Source organism: Dasypus novemcinctus, chromosome 8 (assembly GCF_030445035.2).
Source record: "Dasypus novemcinctus isolate mDasNov1 chromosome 8, mDasNov1.1.hap2, whole genome shotgun sequence".
Classification (NCBI taxonomy): Eukaryota; Metazoa; Chordata; class Mammalia; order Cingulata; family Dasypodidae; genus Dasypus; species Dasypus novemcinctus.
Window position 1 is genome coordinate 39500107 of NC_080680.1, and position 20630 is coordinate 39520736.

Consider the following 20630-nt stretch of genomic DNA (forward strand, 5'->3'; position numbering starts at 1 on the left):
TCAAATGTGCTTCTGGAGGCATAGCTATGTGGAGAAATTATTTAAATTAAATTAAATTAAATTTAAATTAAATTAAATAATTTAATTTCTTTTGTACATTGGCTTTCTTATCTTTAATGAGGGAGTCTTGATAGTACCCACCTCATGGGCTTGTGTGGATTAAATGAGAGAAAGTATGTAAAATATTTAGAACATGGAGTTCTCAATAAGTAGAACTTGGTGTTTTGTCACCTGGAGTTTTATTCTCCATTTCGAAAGACAAAAATATAAGTCTTTGAATGCTATCTCCAGTAACTTTAGTAATAATTATTATTAGAGTGGTGCCAGCGCCCAGTATTACTGGGGCTGTCTCCTTTAGTTGAAGTAGGTTGTACCTGCCTATATCTTAGCAAATTTCTCCAAAAAATACAGCCTTCTATCTCTTGCATGATGATTATTTTATGTTATTTTATTTCACATACAGAAGAAGCTTATGAAACCTCACTCCCTCTTCTATGCTTTTTTTTTTTTTTAAGATTTATTTTTATTTATTTATTTAATTCCCCTCCCCCGGTTGTCTGTTTTCTGTGTCTTTTTGCTGCGTCTTGTTTCTTTGTCCGCTTCTGTTGTCGTCAGCGGCATGGGAAGTGTGGGCGGCGCCATTCCTCGGCAGGCTGCTCCCTCCTTCGCGCTGGACGGCTCTCCTTACGGGTGCACTCCTTGCGCGTGGGGCTCCCCTACGTGGGGGACACCCTTGCTATGCTTTTTGAGTGTAGAGATTTTGATTTTGATCTTATTTGTATTGCCCTTGAAATGCAGGGGTTCTTAACTAGGGTCTGTGAGCTTGAATTGAAATTCAAAAAACCATTATTCTTGTGGGGACATGTTGGTGCAGGTGTGATGTATTTATTAAATAATACACAGTGTAGGGTAGACTTAGTAAGGGATCCGTGGTTTTTACCTGACTGGCAAAAGGGTCCATGGAACAGAAAAGGTTAAGAACCCCTGGCCTAGTGAATCAAGGAACTAAAAATAAATGGTCCTTCAATTGAATAAACACGGAAATTAATCCCCAGTGCCAGACTGGTACCACAATTTACATGTTTGTTAAAGAAATGGATATCCCATGCTTTAGGATGTGATGGTAATTGGTATACAGACCAACAATCTGGGTGGAGGTCTGTGCCATTTTCTTTTAGACATAATGTCTATCATGCTGCCAGCTACCACCGTTACCACAGTCATGACTGCTTGGTTCACTGTCATTTAATTCTCTTAGAAAATATTTATTTTATTATAACTTTACAATGATATGTTTAGCATGATATTTGTGTAATAAAGATTTCATCAATATTGCTTAAGCATCTGCAGTTTTGTAAGATAACAATAATGATAATAATTATAATTGTATTTCTGGTATAATATTTGTAATATTTACTATACTATATGTTTTTAAAACACCATTTTGTGCCAGGCTCTATGCTGTGCATGTCTTATCACCTATGCGCAGGTAGTTTTACTATCTTCCTTACAGATGAGGGTACAGAGGTTAAGTCACAAGAACAAAGTCACGTATTGCATTAGAATCATCATTTTTAAATTCCAAAGCCTACCATAAAGTTCTGCAAAGATGCACTCCTGACAAGAAAAGCAAAGGCTGGACTAGCACAATTAAATGTATGGGTATATACTTAACAGAGAAAAATAGGAAGTGGCATGCATAGGCTAGGGAGACAAAGAGCTAAAATGACATCTTACCTGGAGTCCAGCAGCTTCCCAATTGTATCGTAATGTCATCCAGGGCTACAAGACCACAGTCCCAAAAACTTTTGCATAGGCTCATGAAAACCACCTGCAATTCATAAAAACAAAATGTGAATTCTGTTAACTAAAACTTGGACGTTCTTTCAACCTAGGTTTTACTTAGCACAACAGATGTGCATAAAAATAAACTACAAACCCCTTTTCATTGGATGACAGGATAACAGAATACAGTGGCATGAATAATGGAGACTTTACGTATAAATGCGGAGTTACATTAATTTTTAAAGCAGAGTATCCTTATAATGATATATTGTATACACTAATGCTGAAATTAGTTTGTATTCTTTAAAGAGTTAACAGTAAGAGTGAGGTAAACTAGAGGTTAATTGATGGCAGAGGAAATCCTGTCAGATTTTAAATCTTTTCCCAAGATAATCCATAAAGTGCATAAAGATTTGATGGTTTCCCAAGCCTTTTTATAAACATTTCCAGTGCAAACACAATTGAGTTTTTTGAAAATGACCTTTTGGGCAATGTGCTTCATTTATATTGTGAACCAAGTCCCACTGATTTGACATCTGGAGACTTACATTCCATTTCCAAAGACAAAGATCTATGTCTCTTGATGGCATCACTAATAAAAGTCATAAATGTAGTTTTTTCCATGAGGCCAAACATTTTTATTGTTGCATGTGGAGGAAAAACAAATTATACATACTACAAAGTATTACATTCATTATACAAGAGAGGGAAATGTCTTAAATTTTTTTTCCTTTTGGCCAATTTTTAAATTTATTTATTGAAGTATATCACTCATACATAAACACACAGAAACAATAAGTGTAGAGAAATAGTTGTGAACTTACAAAACAAATATACATAACATCATGCAGGACATCATATCTCACCCTACCAACAAAACCTTGCATTGTTGTGAAATATTTTTAACTAATGACTAAAGACCATCCTCAAAGTATTACTACTAACCAAAGTATCTTACATTTGGTGTATTTTCCCCCAAACCACATTATTATTATTATTATTATCATTTATATGTGAACATACATAAACAATAAGTGTATAGTGAAAATTGTGAATTTACAAAGCAAACATGCGTATCATCATACAGGAGATACATACATCAACCCGCCACCACCCCCTTGCATTGCTATGAGACATTTGTTACAAATTCTGAAAGAATATCATCACAATCTTACTACTAACTATAGTCCTTATCTGATATTTGGTGTATTTTTCCCCCAACCTACCCTATAATTATTTTTTTACATATGTTTTTATGTTGTAAACTTACAAAACAATCATGCACATCTGCAGAATTCCTGTACCACACCCCTCTATCAAAAGACCAGAGTGTGGTGGCACATCTGTTACATATTATGGGATAATATCATCAGATTATTACCAGGTCCATAGCATACATTTGGCACACTTTTTCCATACTCCCGCATTATCAACACAGTGCATCTTTGGCATAGATGTATGAATATTACATTATTATTGCAATATTCACAGCCCATAGGTCATTCCATTTGCATTTTTCCCATGCTTCTCCACATTCTGACTACCCTGCAATAGTGATATATATCTGCTTTAGCTCACAAAGGACACTCTTGCATCTGTATCATCAACCACAATTCTTGTCCACCTCTGGGTTTTCTGTGTCATTCAGTCCCCATATTATTCTCTAGCTTTCTGTCAATTGGCACGTACATCCCTAGACTATCGTTTTCAGCTACATTCCCATTTATAAACTAGCTCTTACTCACTATAATGTGTTACCATCAATACTACACATTTCCACACTTTTACAGTAAAGTTAATTAAAACTTTCTCATACATTAAACATCAGTAGTCCATCTCAGTCCTCCTCTTATCTCCTTAAGAATCCACCACCTACCACAAAGTCTTAAAGATATTTTCCTACATTTTCTTCTAGAAGCTTTTGGTTCTTACTTTTATATTTAGGTTTTGTTTTTGTTTTTTTTTTCCATTTTGAATTAATTTTTGTATAAGATATGAGATAGGAGTCCTCTTTCCTTCTTCTGGCTATGGATATCCAGTTCTCTCAGCACCATTTGTTGAATGGACTGTTCTGCCTGAGCTGGGTGGGTTTGATAGGCTTGACAAAAATCTCTTCACCGTAAATGCGAAGGTCTGTTTCTAAACCATCAGTTTGGTTCCATTGGTCTATGTGTCTGTCTTTATGTCAGTACCACACTGCTTTTACCATTGTGGCTAGTTAATATGATTTAAAATCCAGAAGTGAGAATCCTCCAACTTCACTTTTCTTTTGTAAGATGTTTCTGGCTATTCAGGATCCCTTACCCTTCCAAATAAATTCGATAATTGTGCTTTCCATTTATTTTTTAAATGCTGGTGGAATTTTTATCAATTGCACTGACTCCATTTATCAACTTTAATAGAACTGTCATAATCTTCCAATCCGTGAACATGGGAAGTTCTTCCAATTATTTAGGTCTTTTTAGAAAATTTCTCTAAACAATGAGTTGTAGTTTTCTGATACTAGTGCTTTACATCATTGGCTAAGTTTATTCCTAAATACTTGGTTTTTATCTTTCTTAGTTTATTTTCCCCACTCTTGAGACTTGTAGTTACTTTTACTGATATAACCTTCATTTCTAGGCTCTCTTCCAAGCCTCTCTCTCCTGTTTTTTTCTTTTTAGGCTCTAACACTCCCTTTAGTATTTCCTGCAAAGCTGGTCTTTTTCTTATAAACTCTCTCAGTTTCTGTTTATCTGTGAATATTCTAAACTTACCTTCATTTTGAAAGACCATCTTGCCAGATATAAGATTCTTGGCTGGAAGTTCTTCTCTTGCAGTGTCTTAAATCTATCATAGCACTGTCTTTTTGCCTCCATGGTTTCTAATGAGAAATCAATACTTAGTCTTATTGGTTATCCCTTATATGTTATGCATTGCTTTTCTCTTGCTGCTCTCAGAATTCTCTCTTTGTCTTTGGCATTTGACTTTCTGATTAGTATGTGTCTTGGAGTTGGTCTATTCAGATTTATTCAGGTGGGAGTATGTTGTACTTCTTGGACATAAATATACATGTCCTTCAATAGGGTTGGGAAATTTTCTACCACTAATTCTTCAAATATTCTTTCTGCCCCTCTTTCCTTCTCTTTTCCCTCTGGGACACCCATGACACATATGTTTGCACATCTCTTGCTATCATTTAGTTCCCTGAGATCTTGCTCAACTTTTCCCATTCTTTCCTCCATCTGTTCTTTTTTTTTATTTTAATTTTTATTTATTTATTTTTTAAGATTTATTTATTTATTTAATCCTCCCCTCCCCCGGTTGTCTGTTCTCTGTGTCTATTTGCTGCGTCTTGTTTCTTTGTCCGCTTCTGTTGTTGTCAGCGGCACGGGAAGTGTGGGCAGCGCCATTCCTGGGCAGGCTGCACTTTCTTTCGCGCTGGGCGGCTCTCCTTACGGGTGCACTCCTTGCGCGTGGGGCTCCCCTACGTGGGGGACACCCCTGCATGGCAGGGCACTCCTTGCGCGCATCAGCACTGCGCATGGGCCAGCTCCACACAGGTCAAGGAGGTCTGGGGTTTGAACCGCGGACCTTCCATGTGGTAGACGGATGCCCTAACCACTGTGCCAAGTCCATTTCCCTCCATCTGTTCTTTTGTATGTTTCTCCTTCAGGGGCCATTTCTTCAAGTTCACTAATCCTTTCTTCTGCCTTCTCAAATCTGCTATTATATGATTTCAGGGTATTTTAAATTTCATTTATTGTACATTTCATTCCCATATGATCTGCTATTTTTCTATGTACACTTTCAAATTCTTTGTGCTTATCCAATGTCTTTTTTTAATTTAATTTTTTAAATTTCTCTCCCCTTTCCTCCTGCCCCCCAGTTGTCTGCTCTCTGTGTCCATTCACTGTGTGCTCTTCTGTGACCACTTCTATCCTTATCAGTGGCACCAGGAATCTGTGTTTCTTTTTGTTGCGTCATTTTGTTGTGTCAGCTCTCTGTGTATGCAGCGCTATTCTTGGGCAGGCTACACTTTCTTTCGCACTGGGCAGCTATCCTTATGGGGCGCACTCCTTGCGCGTGGGGCTCCCCTACGCGGGGGACACTCCTGCGTGGCAGGGCTCTCCTTGTGCACATCAGCACTGCACATGGGCCAGCTCCATATGGGTCAAGGAGGCCCGGGGTTTGAACCGTGGACCTCCCATGTGGTAGGCGGACGCCCTATCCATTGGGTCAAGTCCGCGTCCCTCAATGTCTTCTTAATATCCTTAATCTCTTTAGCCATCTCATTGAATTTGTTGAGGAGATTTGTTTGAACATCTGTGATTTGTTGTCTCACCCCTTTCTGTCATCTGGAGGCTTATCTTGTTCCTTTAACTGGGTCATATCTTCCTATTTCTTGGTGTGGATTGTAATTTTTTGTTAGTGCCTTGGCATCTGGCTTACTAGATGTATTTATTTTGGATGCAGGTTTCTCTCCTTAGTTTAGGGCTTTCTTGCCCTTTCTCCCTTGCTGATTGTGCAGTAGGAGCCAAGCATGTAGTTGGTGCTGTAAGCTGTGGAGGCTCAAGCTGCCCTCCTTTCCCCAGGGACCAAAGAAGCTTCTCCCAACTTTCTCCTTTGCCAGGGGTAGGGACAGAGCCACAGGAGTGTGTAATAATACAAGTCATACAGGCTTAGACTGTAGCTGCCCAGAGAGACTGATGAAGCTTCACGCTCCTTTCTCCCCTACTTGGGACGGGGATAGAACTGCAGATGTGGGCAGCATTCAATACTGTGCAGGTCCAAAATGACTGCAGTTGTCCTAGTAGACTTCCAACTATTCATCTGCCTGCCAGATTTACTTGTAATTACCTGGAGAGGCTGGTGCAGGGCCTGCCAGCTTCCTCCTGCTAGAGGTGGGGCTGAGGCCTATGCTACAGCTGCAGGCCAGTCTGGGTGGAAAGAAGCTGGCCCCTACCAGCACTGTGATTTTCAGTCAGCCTGGCTTCCCCTCATGCTAGGGGGAGGAGTTAAAATGGGGGCTATTGGCCTCTTTCTGACTTGGACAGGTTCAAACTTTAGCTGTTCTTAGGATTATACTTTAGCCCACTGAGTTTACTAATTGGTAGCTGAAGTTGGTGCCCACCTGCCTCTTCTTCCTTACTTCTTGGGAAGTGGAGCTTTCATTTTCAGCTGCAAAATAGCTCCTGAGACAGCTTGTGCCTCCAGTGGAGGATGGGCACCGGCCTCCTGGGCGTGGAGCGCTCTACTTATGGATCTTCTCAGCACATGGGCAGTATCCTCCTCCCATTCTTTCAAGAATAATGCAGGATGCTCTTCTGGGGTCCTAGAGTCCCCAAACAGGTCATTTAGAGAGTTCTGGGTGATTACTAACAGCCCTGTAGAATGAACTGATGCTAGGAGCTCTTCACTCTGCCACCATCTTGCTGGTTGTTCCCCTTTTGGCCAATTTTAAGGCCTACTTTCCATATATAGAAAGAGGAATGAGCACTTTTGCAGTTTACAAAGCTGCTTTACATATTTAACCCGATGTTTAATTAGCACAAGGTCACAGAGTGCATGCTCAATCCTTCAAATACAAGTCTTAATTGAAACAAAAGAAAGGAATATGTAACAGAAGCTAAAACACAGAATACGAATAATGAGAACATTTGTCTTTTTTATGGTAATATGCAGAATGTCAAGTCTTAAATTTATCTTTATTATCAGAAGGGTTCCTTTATTTTTTGATGATAAAATCCACCAGAACATGGAATTTATGTCTGTAAAAAAATTAAAAATTACGTGACAGTTTATCTGTGTGCAAAATATCAAATGCCTTAGGCCAAGATCTTCAGAATAGTTTACTAAAAGTAAGAGGTGTGAAGAGCAACGTGGACTGTGTTCATATTGCTTTAAGTTATAAAATGGACAATTTAGCAATGCAACAATACATAACTGTATATTTACAAAGAACAAAACAGGTTTTTTTTTTCTTACATCTATTAATGTTCTCATTTTTAGATGAGTAAAATATTTTACTTGTAGGATTTATACTGGGAACTTATTCCTCATTTGCAAAGCAAAGGTCTGTGTTGTCAGCCCTGAATGCATTTTATTGACAATTTTTACTGTTACAGAGGAAGGAATATTACTCTGTCTCAAAACTTAAGGAATTATAATGCAAAGAGAAAAGTCTTAGATTTCTTTCCTTTAGGCAGCTTTAAAGTCTGTTTTTTCACATGTAAAACGAAAAAGTACTTTTTCAAAATGAATATGTGGTAGTGAAACATGATTCACCATGTGAATCTTTACCTGAATGAGACTCAAACATTTGGCAGAGTAATCTATTCTAAAGAGGAAAAATATTAACATGCTTTTATATGTTCACTACATTATTTTATAATGACCGTAAAACCAAGCAAAAAAGCGTACAAGCAAACACAAATGAATAGAACAACCAAAACTTTTGACAATAGAAGGATTGATAAAATAAATGATGGTACAATAATCTAAGAAATAAGTAACCATTAGATCTGGGAGTTTATGACTATTATTCAGTAGTACAGAAATATATTCCACTCATCATATTAAGTAAAAAAAAAAGCTCCTTAAAAAAGTTATACATAACTTATCTAAAAATACATAGAAAAAAACCTGGAAATTTTACTAAAATTATAACAGTTACATTAGGCTTATGAAGTTATGAACATTAAACAGAATTTCTATTTTCTAAACATTCTTTAATTTTGTTATATTTATAATCGAGATGAAAAGAAGAAAAATAATCAGGATATCTATAATTAAGACCACAAATAACAATTTAGTGTTTCCTAGATTGACCTTGTCTAATATAGTAGGCACTAGCCACATGTGGCTATTTAATTTAAAATTAAAAATTCATTTCTTCAGTCACACTAGCCACGTGTCAAATGCTCAAAAGGCACATGTGTCTAGTGTCACATGTGGCTAGTGGTTACCGAAATGGACAGAGAAGATATATAATATTCCCTTCATCACAGAAAGTCCTATTGGGTAGATCTTCCTGACTCCAGTTGGGCATCACAAGCAATCTGGGAATTGACAAGCTGAATGGAGTGAAATGCTAAGATGAAGACTGTCCTTCCACACTTGAACCCCAGCCATACCAGAAGTTGTCCTGTCTGATGAAAGATGCATGCCAGTCAGCTCGTAACTAGATGCAAACTATGGCCTCAAATCTCAAGTTTGTCTGGCAATTGTTGATTGACTTTCCAGCACAGACAAGATCAGCTGGTTTGGTCTAATGCAGTGAATTTTCCACTCTCCTATTAATAATGCTGATAATGTCAGCTCCTATTCTTGGGCTGCCATTTAACAACTTGAAGGTTACTTGAGGTGGAGAGGTTATGTCAGAGTAGATGGTGACTAGGCCCGAGACAAAACAAAAGGAAAGCCAGATATCTCAGACGATTTTTAGGGCTTTAAGAATGTGGTCCACTTAAGAATGTGACAAGAAGGGAGTCCATCAGTCTAAATTCTTGAGGGGATTAACTTCTTGTTTATTTGTGGGTCTTTTTTTAAACAAACAAACAATGTTTATTTCATTTTAGGCAGTATTTCAAAACAGGCTAATATCTCTAAAGACAGAAAAAACACAGACAGCTTCATCATATTAATGTCTATCTGAGACAGGAGAAAATGAGGGAAAAGGTAAAATGCTATCCTTTGGACAGTTGTTCCTGACTTTTTGCAAACATCTTAGAAGCTATGGACAAATTGAATTTGTGTAAAATCAATCCCTTTCTGTGCACTTAAGCTTCCAGTCCTTAGGTACTGGTCATCCTATAAATTTTTTTTTATGATGGACAATATTCATTGCTGATGGACTCTTTCGAGACTAACGTTGGAAACACAATTAGGTAGCAAAAGAAGACGCTATTTAAACATATTTGTAAACAAATAATTTTAAATTTAATCAAGGAAGAATCAACAATATTGCTTAACTTACTCTTTATCTTACTAAAAATAGACCTGCACATGTTCAGTTGTCTATAGCAGGATGTTTCGATCTCAGGGCAATGAATATTTTGGTCCAGATAATTCTTTGTTGTGCAAGACTGCCCTGTGCATTGCAGGATGTTGAGCAGCAATCCTGGCCTCTACCCACTAGATGCCAGTATCACCCCCAAGTCAGAACTGCTGGTCAAGGGTCATAGAAAGCTGCTGTGCCCTACTTATAAAACCCCATTTACTGAAGTCTTGTTATGTGCAGTGCCGGTACTAGGCACTTTCAGAGCTGACTCTCTCTTTTGATTCACTGCAGAGTTCAATCTTTTAATTATCCCTACTCAGAGAAGGTCAGTTGTTTTTAAAGTTTAAAAAGTTTAAAATTAAAAAAAACTGATGAGATTGAGTTAGTTTTCTCTTCCTTGACATATCACCTGGTGATGATTCTAACAAGTAATGACATAGCCTCAAGCCATGGAAACAAAAGACAAAGGAGAAAAAAAAAAAAAAAAGCAAAAGCCAGGGAGATGGACTCAAACTGAATAATCATCTCCTGGATTATCAAGGCTTTATTGTTCCAATTTCCTGCCTCAGAAAACGGCAATCTAATTATATCAAAGGGCAATAGAATTTCATCTTTGTTTTCATTTCTCTCCCTTTCAAAAAGTCATATACTCTCTCGCAATAGTGTAATGAGAGCAGCAGATTCTAAAAGGTAACTAAGCAAACTTTTCTCATAGTATATAGTTTTAAGTCTCTTCTAAAGATATTTTCGAGGTGGGGTGGGTTGTGGAGAGGGTCTGCGCAGAACCCAGAAACAAGGCTGTGTTATTTAAAGGGGCCAGACTGTCCTAGGCTTGTAACGGGCCAGAAAAGTTCCTGGTCAAAGTATTCAGCAAAGAAAAAGTAGAAACATGGATATGCTTAGGAATTTGTTTTCCCAAATCAGGTTGGATTTTAAAAGAATTGGGATAACTGGTTTTAACTTTATAACATGCCATAGTTTAAAGGCTTTCCAACACAATGAAATAGGATTTTATAGGGGAGGATGGAAATCGAGCTTTGCAGGAGAAAGCTGAGGGATAAACAACCACAGACCTTTGTTGTGCAGTTAAAAAGGTATTTGTATTAAAGAGCTAAACGCTGGCTGAATTGACTGGTCTTTTCACTGTCTTTTCAAGGAGTTTCCGTGGCCTGTTTAAAAGACATAGTTTGCCAGATTTGGGGGTTAATCCACCACCTACTTTACTACAGGATAGCCGCATGTAGACCTATAATCAGCATGTGAATGATAGTTTCCAGAAATGGGCTTCCATCTTCTGACAGAAACATTTCAATTCTAAGCCAATAATACCATAAATTACCCATGCTCACAAATGAATGTAGTTAAATTTATGTTAAATGTGGCAGACCTCAACAATTTACCAAAGAGTTTGATCTGGGTTAATTTTAACTTTCCTTCTGATGAGGTTAGAATCCTTTGAAATCATTTGCGCAGATACATTTGGATATGGCAACTACAGAGTTGGTGGAATAATTATTCACAAAATTATTATAATGTAGTCAGTGAAATCCCAGAGCCTTTTATTAAGATGCTACTGGCACTACTGCAAGATATTCTGTGTAAGGCAATTGTATTCATTTAACTGACAATAAGTTGTCATAGGAATAAAACTACAGAGACGTAAAGCAAAACAAAACAAAAATTCCAATATTAAGACACTTGGCTAAAGGGATGGAATTTCCAAAACTCCCCAAAGACAGGCTGAGTGGAGCTTTATCTAGAAAAGTAAGTATGAGATTTTAGCATTCTTAGGACCCAGGCCATGTTTTAGGAAAGAGTTGCTAACTTTAACAGTATGCCTTCAGTAGATACTATATTTGGTCTCCAGATCCCACAAAGGCAGAATGATGATATGTTTTTAAATAAGTCCTTAGCTGACCAACACTTTTTAAAAAGACCCATCTGTTTTCTTTTTTCCTTTTTAAAAGACCCATCTGATTTAATTCAACTTTTGGCTTTGACAAGTAACAAAGATAGACCAGCTTCCAGCTTTTCCCGCTGGGAGTCCTTCTGCTGATAGCAGCCTTTAGGTTGGGCTAGAGGGCATGCAGTGATAGACTGCAGGCCCCCAGCCCAATTTTTCCATTGTTATTTAGGTAGTAAATATCCAAATCTTCCAATTAGTTGATTTCAGGCATCTGCATTATTTTCAGTTCTTTTGGCCATTGTAAGGAGAGGGAAGGTTCCAGAAGAGATCTTAAAGTTGATCATTTTTTGGAATGAGGAAGACCCAGAGATCTGTCCATAAAAGCTCCAGGTCATACTACAGCAACCTACAGACCCAGAACTGAAACCTTGTACGCTTGACCCCTGGTAGAGCGTACTTTATCATCCCCTCCTGCTCATTTTCTCCTTTTTGCTTTAAGTGTTTAAAGATATGACTCTGAAAGACATGGTCTTGAAACACCCTAATTAAAAGCAATAGACCAAATACGTATATCTTTCATGAGTGCTTATAACCAGCTTCTTGTCATTTTGTTCTTGTCTGTTTATAGAGAATTTTGGGTAACCTAGCCCCAGAATCTGAATCTTACATAGATCATGGCTGAATTTCAGAAATGGCTAACGTTGAACTAGTCAGCAACCTCTCCTCTTCCCCCAGGTATTCCCTCACCTCCTTCTCCCCCTTAGCAGACGGCCTCATCTCCTGCTCCACACTGGACATTGAGGTCCTTAGCAAAGACTCCTCTCAACAACTCCACGTCCAGGCCTGCAAGCTTATCTTCATTTGCACCTATTTTCACTTCCTTTCCTTTGTTTTGGAAGCAAGTTCTGTCTGACTCAAAAGTCATGCTCTTTTGATTGTGGGGTGATGACTAATCCCACACAATTATTATTGATGAATCAAATGGAACATGTAAAGACTCTAAAAAATAGGAACTCTAGGGAAAGGTAAGATGTTACCATTTTTCGTTGTTTTAGAATCTAATTCCAAACCTAAAAATGAGGGCATTATTACATGTAGTTATCCCATAAGCTTTTCAGCTGCTACTGAAGAAAGTAGGTGTGAATGTCTTCCTGCTTTTTACATACACTCCTCACAGGCAGGTGGGTCACTGATGATTTCCTGTGTACCTCAAGGCTGCCTGTGCTTTTGCCTGAAAAACACAACTCTAGGGTGGGCACCTGGTGTGGTTTATCTCTGGCCCACCTCCCTTAGGGAGGATCCCTGGCCACACACTTCCAATTTAATCATGGTATCTATGGAACATCACCGTGTGGCTTACTTGGATGGCAATCTTACCAGAAGACCAGGCAGAGTACAATCAATCAATATCAAAAAAAAGGGGGGGGGGGTGTGGGGGGGTAGGAATTCAAGTCTTTGTCTTGACCGTCAAGGGCTCACTTCTGCTCTTGATGAACTTCTCCTGGGTCAGGAAAAGATGGTAGATACTTTTAGCAGTCCCTTCTAATACCCAAATGGGAATGATGACTGAGACATAGAAAGAGATGACAGTTACTCCTATTTTCATGGATTTCCAAGGCAAAGCATAAATCCTTGACTTGATGAAGAGCTGTGGTTTAAGGCTTTCAGAAGTCTGGCCCCTTTCTAGCTCTGCCATGCTTATTTAACCAACCCCCTCCTGATTGACAACTGGGGAGTTTCTAATGTCTTGATATTACAAACATTGCTGGGATCAATATGGGTAGTTATATCCATGATTATTTCCTTATGGTAAATCAAGAGAAGTAGAATTGTTATCTCAAAAAGTGTGCATGTTTCAGGACTTTCTTTCTAATATATGCAATTGAATTGTCATCTAGAAATACTATGTCAATTTTCTCTCACACCAGAGCATATGAGATTCCTTATTCCCTTGCATGCTCACCTATCCAAGGTAGTGTAATATACATCTATTTTTCTGTATCTACATCTATATAGCTATATCTTTATCTACTTACATATATACTTTGTTGTCTAAAGTAAAAAATCTATTTTTTACTTTAGACAAAATAAAAAAATAATACTTCATGAGTGGGTCTATACAAACAGTATACAGTATGAACATAGCTGTTAATATACACATCACAGGCCAAGGTCTTTTTAAAATTTTTTTTTTAAATTTTGCTATTGATTTGATAGACAAAAGTGATATTTCATAATCAAAAAAATTTTTCCCTGATTAAAAATATTTTGGGTATATTTGTACATTTATTTGCCAGTTGCATTTCTTCCAGGTCTTATATTTGTGATCGAGGACCCTTTTATTAAACAAATCTCACCTCAACAAATAAAACAGAAGTCAAGAAGGAAGGAACACTTGGGATGAACTTGGAGGGAAGGGAAGGATTTTCTAAGGTGTGATGATTCTTGCAGCAAGCTCAAGGAGAAACACCTGCTGTTGATAAACCCTTTGACAGAGCTTTGGGGGAGGAGGAAGCCAGAGCGTGAGGATTTGAGGAATGAGAAACTGCACTAGATCGTAGACAGTAATTGAAGATGCATCTTCCAAGAAAGTTGAAGGCTATAGAAATGGGATATGGTAGCAACTTAAATGGGGACTGAGAGAAAGGAAGGTTTATTGTTTGTGTCAAGGGCAGGAGACCAACATGTTGACAGTATGCCAACAACTATAAGTGACCACAGTTTTAAGAGAAAGGGGATAATTTATGAAATAAGTTCCCAGAGGAGGCAGGAGGGGCAAGGTCAAATGTATAGGCAGAAGGGTTGGTTTTGAGAGAAAGGACAAGACTTCCTTTATCAGACTCAGCAGGGGCTGAAGATTTGGAGAGGAGCAGAATTGAAGGAACTTGTGTTGAATGCTTTCATTCTTCTGGGAGATGAACCCATAAGCTCACATCCTAAGAATGAGGCAGAAAGGGCTAATTGGAAATCTGTGAGTGGAAATGGATGTGAATATCTGTGGCATGGAATGTGAAAGGAAGTCAACAATAGATGAGATAAATAAAAGGCTGTGTCAGCAGCACAGAGGGGACCGTGGAAATTAGTCTTATATTCTCCAGCTGTGCAGAGAAGCCTGAGAAAAAGAAGACAAAAGCAGCTATATGGGCCCCCTGGGGTGAGGAGGACCAAGGTGAGAAAGGCCAAGAGGACCTAGGGCTGGGGAAGGTGTGCTGTGAAGGTGAGCTGGCCACGAGATCAGGATGGAGGCTGGAGAAGCTGTACTGGGAGACAGGAAAGGAACGAGAAGAATGAGGAGGGCTGGTAAAAGAGGATATGGGTCTTTAGGAATGGGAAAATTGTGCCGTAGAACGATAGGCATTTGTTTCAGAGGAAAGAGTCATCCTAAGCTTTCACTTTAGTATATTTCATCCTAAAAAGCTCCAATCTGCAAGTGTTAAAAACTGCTCTTTGACCTTGAATAAAAGGGGGAAATGGCAAAGACAAATGAATTTACATGGCTAAGAGTCTTCCAAAAAGAGTCGGAAGGTCATCCGAGAGGTAGCGCTTACACACACCTCAGCTGGACCCCAGAAAAAGCCAAAGTAGATACAACCCCAGATACTGGTTCTCCTGAAAGCTATGGAGATCCACAGGGTATATAGTCATGGCAGATGGATTTGGAGCTCTGTGCCATGTCAGAGGGCCCTACTTTGGAATTTGTGCTCCTGGGTGTGATAAAGCTGAACTCAGATGTGACTTTTCTACACATGCCTCTTCTGTCACTTTTACTGAACCTGTGGTTGGTGCTAGGGATGATCCATACTCAGGAGACTTGAATCTCTGGACTTCCCATGTGCTGGGCCCTGAGCCTCAGCAGAGTGGCAACTCCTACTCTCTGGGTTTTTGGTCTTACCCAGGTCAGCTAACAGGGAGGTGAAGATGGTCAACCACCACACCAAGGAATCAAGAGTGCTAACAACAGCAAGCAGAGGAATTGCATCCACCATCCATGTGGAATCTAAGCCCCCTCTTGATCTAGAGGTAGAGAGGACATCACCATCCCAGGGTCCACAGAATGGAGGAATAAAATATGGACTAGAGTGGACTTACTGATAATTCTTCTATAAAATTATTGTGACAAGTAATAGAAGAAATTTTAGCATCAAGGTGGAGGAAGTGGCCACAGTAGTTTCTGAGGGCAGGGAGAGGGAAGTAGAGATGTGATGTGGGGGCATTTTTGGGATTTTGAGTTGTCCTAAATGATATTGCAGGGTGAGATGTTGGACTTTATATATCCTGCCATAACCTACTGAATGTACTGGGGGAGAATGCGAACTACAGGGTAAATTATTATCTGTGTAGTGCAGCAGTGCCCCAAAATGTGTTCACTGAGTGCAATGAGTGTGCCACAATCATGGGGGAGGCTGTTGGTGTGGGAGGAGTGGGGTGGGGGAGGTGGGGGTAAATAGGAACCTCATATTTTTTAATGCAACATTTTTTTGTGTGATGTATATATCTTCAAAAAAATACAATTTACAAAAATGATGTGTTGGGGGTGTTGAGTGGGTTATATAGCAACCTGTTATGTTTTTTGTTTTTTTATGTTTTTTAATGTAACATTCTTCGTTATCTATTAACTTTAATTTTTTAAAAAAAGAGGGAAGTGGACTTGGCCCAGTGGTTAGGGCGTCCATCTACCACATGGGAGGTCCGTGGTTCAAACCCCGGGCCTCCTTGACCCGTGTGGAGCTGGCCCATGCGCAGTGCTGATGCGCACAAGGAATGCCGTGCCATGCAGGAGTGTCCCCCGCGTAGGGGAGCCCCACGTGCAAGGTGTGCAACCCGTAAGGAGGGCCGCCCAGCGTGAAAGAAAGTGAAGCCTGCCCAAGAATGGCGCCACACACACAGAAAGCTGACACAACCAGATGATGCAACAAAAAGAAACACAGATCACCGGTGCTGCTGATAAGGATAGGAGCGGTCACAGAAGAACACACAGTGAAAGGACACAGAGAGCAGACAACGGGGGGTGGGGCGGGGGGGTTGGGTGGTGAAGGGGAGAGAAAGAAATAAATCTTTAAAAAATAAATAAATTAAAAAATTAAAAAAAAAGAATGGGTGGGTAGGTGGCAGGCAGAGGATGATACCTGGTTTTATATACAAACCAATAGATTCCATAAATATTTGTATAGCTCTTCCCCAGAGATTTTTAAAAAAAGCTCAAATCCAGACTTGGCATATATGTGAGTGTCCAGCAGGATATATCTGCTTTTAAGTGCTCACACTGAGATTTCTTGCAGAACAAATTACCAGGTACTGGGCTCTAAGGGATTATGAGTAATGTGACCCAAAGACAGAGATATTTAATCTTCCTTCTTGTCTTTGACAGACTTACATTGTTCTTCCTTGCCATCAATACATATTCATTGACAGTTCAGTTATGTCTTAATTGTCCATTGAACAGTTACTCTGTTACAGAAATTATGCAGGCCTTAGCAATAAAAAACACAAATGAGACATGGGTCTCTATCCCCCAGAGGCTCACAGTCTGATCAGAGGAAATAGGCAGGCAAGCTGATAATTTATACAGATTACATCAAGTGCTATGATAGTAGCAGGCTTCTAATAGGAGCTACACAAGTCAAGGGTTTTTGGTCAAAAACTTTAGGGAAATTGTTACCTTAACCAAGGTTAAGTAGGATTCTTTAATGTAGAACTTAGAGTTTCTAATATGTTATTGTGCATTGCATATCTTCATGTGTGTGTGTTGCAATGGAGTAGATATATAGTATGCAAAACTTCCCAAACTCATTTGGCCACAGAATCCTTGGGATTTGTGCTCTATGGGATATACTCTGGGATGAGCTTGCCCAGTGAAAAAATGTATTTATATTTTTTCATACAGGCCAGATGGAGGTGTTCTCCCAAATCCATAACTGCTTTTGAGGTGTATGTGTTTTTAATCCTATAACAGTAAAGAGTTAGACTTAGAAGGATTTCCCATGAAGATTGTAATGACTGCTGAGCTGGTCATTTAGCCAGATCCTTATGAAACGCAATGCCTGATCATTCTCTGATTTATGGGTCAACATTTTGTTCCAAAAGTTGCTGAGGGTAGGGAGAGGAAAGAAGAGGTGCGATGTGGGGGCATTTTTGGGACTTGGAGTTGTCCTGAATGATGCTGCAGGGACAGATGCTAGACATTATATATCCTGCCATAACACACTGAATGGACTGGGGGAAGAGTGTAAACTACAGTGTAAACTATAATCCATGCTGTGTAGCAGTGCTCCAAAATGTATTCCCCAAATGCAATGAATGTGTCACACTGATAAAAGAGGTTGTTGATTGTGGGAAGAGTGGGGGATGGAAGGGTGGGGAGTGGGGTATATGGGAACCTCTTATATTTTTTAATGTAACATTTTGTGTGATCTATGTATCTTTTAAAATATATATAATTTAAAAATTTGCTAAAAAAACAGTAATATTTAATAAACACAATACGAAGTTCTAAACAATGTTTCTAATTAACAAAACAACTTAAACCTCTTTGTTTAAGGGATAAACTAGCTTCAGGCCAGAAGGTATTATAGGACTGAATATAGGTGCCAAGGTGACAAAGAATGTTAAATTCAGGATTTGAATGCGGAAAGGCTAATGCTTGTGCACTGTCAAGTTTCTGACAATTACTCTCTAGTCTCTCTTTACATTTGGCTTTTAGGAAAAGCTTTTAGAGTGAATTGTTCTCTCTCATTCTCCTCTAGTGTACAAAAATCTCAAGACAAATCTTGTGATTACCCATTCTCTATTTAGTCAAGTGTGGGAGGAAAAACAGATCAAGAAAACCATTTCATGATTCATGCCCTTTCAAAATGTTTCTAAAACATAAAAAAAATTATTGTAGGCTGTGCTGTTCATGATTGTGTAAAAGCAGCCATTGCTTCAAGAAAGCCAAGTAGTACTGTTAAAATAAGGCTTGATTGAACTCTGTCCTCATTTTAGGTTTAAAGAATACTTCACTACAAAAACCAGGGTGCAGAAGTTTCCACATGCCATAGAGACTGCAAATAACAATGTTGCCTGTGAAGCCTGATGAGGATCAGAACCTAGAAAGCATTCCTTAGTTTTTCTTTTTCTTTTCAGCTAAACGTAATAAATGCTAACTATGTGCCCGGTACACTGCTTAGGATTTCACCTGATGCATTTCATTTGATCTTTACCATAATCCTGCGAGGTAGGTACCACTTGTGTATCTATTTTACACATGAGCAAGTGAGATGCAGTAAAGTTCCATAACCAAAGTCATAAATGGCCCAAATTATAAAACCATAAATAGCTGGGAAGGCACAGCCAACTCTTAAGCATTGCACTCTATTTACCCTCTAACCCACAGCTCTCCTTTGTCTGCATTGAACCTATCTTGGATTTTGACTACACCAAAGAGCCAAAGTTATTTCTAAAATAGAACAACTGAGGATTACTAGTGAAGCTCTAGAAATTGTTAGAAACTGAGTCTCAGGACTGGGTTCCCAGACTCACCTCATCTACACTTTTCACATGGGCCACGAGAGGGCACTGGGAGGCATTATGGCATAGTATAACAATTTTGGAGTGAGAAAGACCTGGTTTAGCTCACAATTCTGCCACTTCTAGCTGTGTGGTATTGAACAATGTCCTTAATCTTCTGCTTAAGGTTTCTTCATCTGTAAAATGGGGCTATAAGGCTCTCCTTCCTGGGGTGCCATGATGGTCAAATGAAGCAAATGCATCTCAAGTGCTTAGCACAGTGCCTGGCCCATGGAAAGGGCTCAGTAAAAGTCCCTGTTGACAAATACTGTGTGACTGCACTATTATGAACTAAATATACTGTCTAAACTCATGGAGTTAATAATTAGAATACAGGTCACCAGAAAATAAGAGGGTAGAGAATGGAAAGCTGAGGGTTAATCTGTGCAGAATTGTTAAAAATATTGTTTGCAAATCTTTGGAAATGAATAGAAATAGTTAAAGCATATCATGGAGTTTGTAAGCAGCAGTGCTATTGTATGGGTGTGACAGTTGGTGAAAGAGAAAATCTAAGGTCATGTATATTACTAGAAGGAAAGCTAAAAACTGTAACATGGGACTGTCTAAGTTAGTAAAACCTCACATAAAACACGAATATGAGTGATATTACATATATGACTGTTTTGACAAAATATAAATACAAATATACTAGGAAGAAGGAAAAAATAGCAGCTATTTATACCAGGTGAAGCATAGAAAGGTTGAGAGTGCTGAGTTTTGTTTGTTTTTTGTTTACTATTATTATTGCAATAATGCAAGTGTTCTGGGAGTCATTGGGGTGATGAATGCACAAACATGAGATGACACTGAATATCATTGACTGTACACTCTGGATGGATTTATGCTTTATTAATATGTATCAATAAAATTGAAAACAAAAGCTTAAAAAAGTTCCTGTTGTTTTTGGCAGCTGTGATAATATTATACAGAATATGTCCACACAATACAGTCTAAGGGAAATTCCTACCACTGCTATCATTTCTTAAATAGGACTATGAGTTATGCTCTCTAGAGGAGAGAGCAGGGAGTTATTCATCTAATTAACCCATTGTCTTTAATACTGTTTGGGAAGGTACTACTAGGGGAAAGAAAGGCAAAGAAATATCCAGAGTGTGAGCATCTGACTTGTGGAGCACTGAACGGCTAATATGAAGGTCCTGGGAGGGATGGAGGAGAAACAAGGGAAGAGGGGCTGTACAGGTGACTTCTGTACAGGTGTCCCATCACTCAGCTCGGCTCTGGTACCACCTGACAACTTTCTGAGTCTGGTCCCACTCCCTGGGAGGTAAAAATAATGTACACAAAAGCGGTCATACTAACAAGCAGTGTAAATGTAAGGGATGATGGTTGGGTCTAGATACCCAAACACATTTGATTTCCACCAGGGAAAATCAGTCCTAGGATTAGGCCGGG

General features: G+C 38.9%; 1 protein-coding gene across 2 annotated transcripts in view; it reads right to left on the minus strand.

Moving 5' to 3' along the window:
- The window catches only part of MAMDC2 (MAM domain containing 2), a 185173-nt gene that overhangs the window by 42459 nt on the left and 122084 nt on the right, over positions 1 to 20630 (minus strand). For both annotated transcript variants that reach the window (XR_011649388.1, XM_058301686.2), the window contains exon 10: positions 1738 to 1831. Coding sequence is in view for 1 of the 2 variants with exons in the window: in XM_058301686.2 (XP_058157669.1) it covers positions 1738 to 1831 (94 nt within the window). In the remaining variant the exon portion in view is untranslated. The remainder of the gene's footprint in view (positions 1 to 1737; positions 1832 to 20630) is intronic.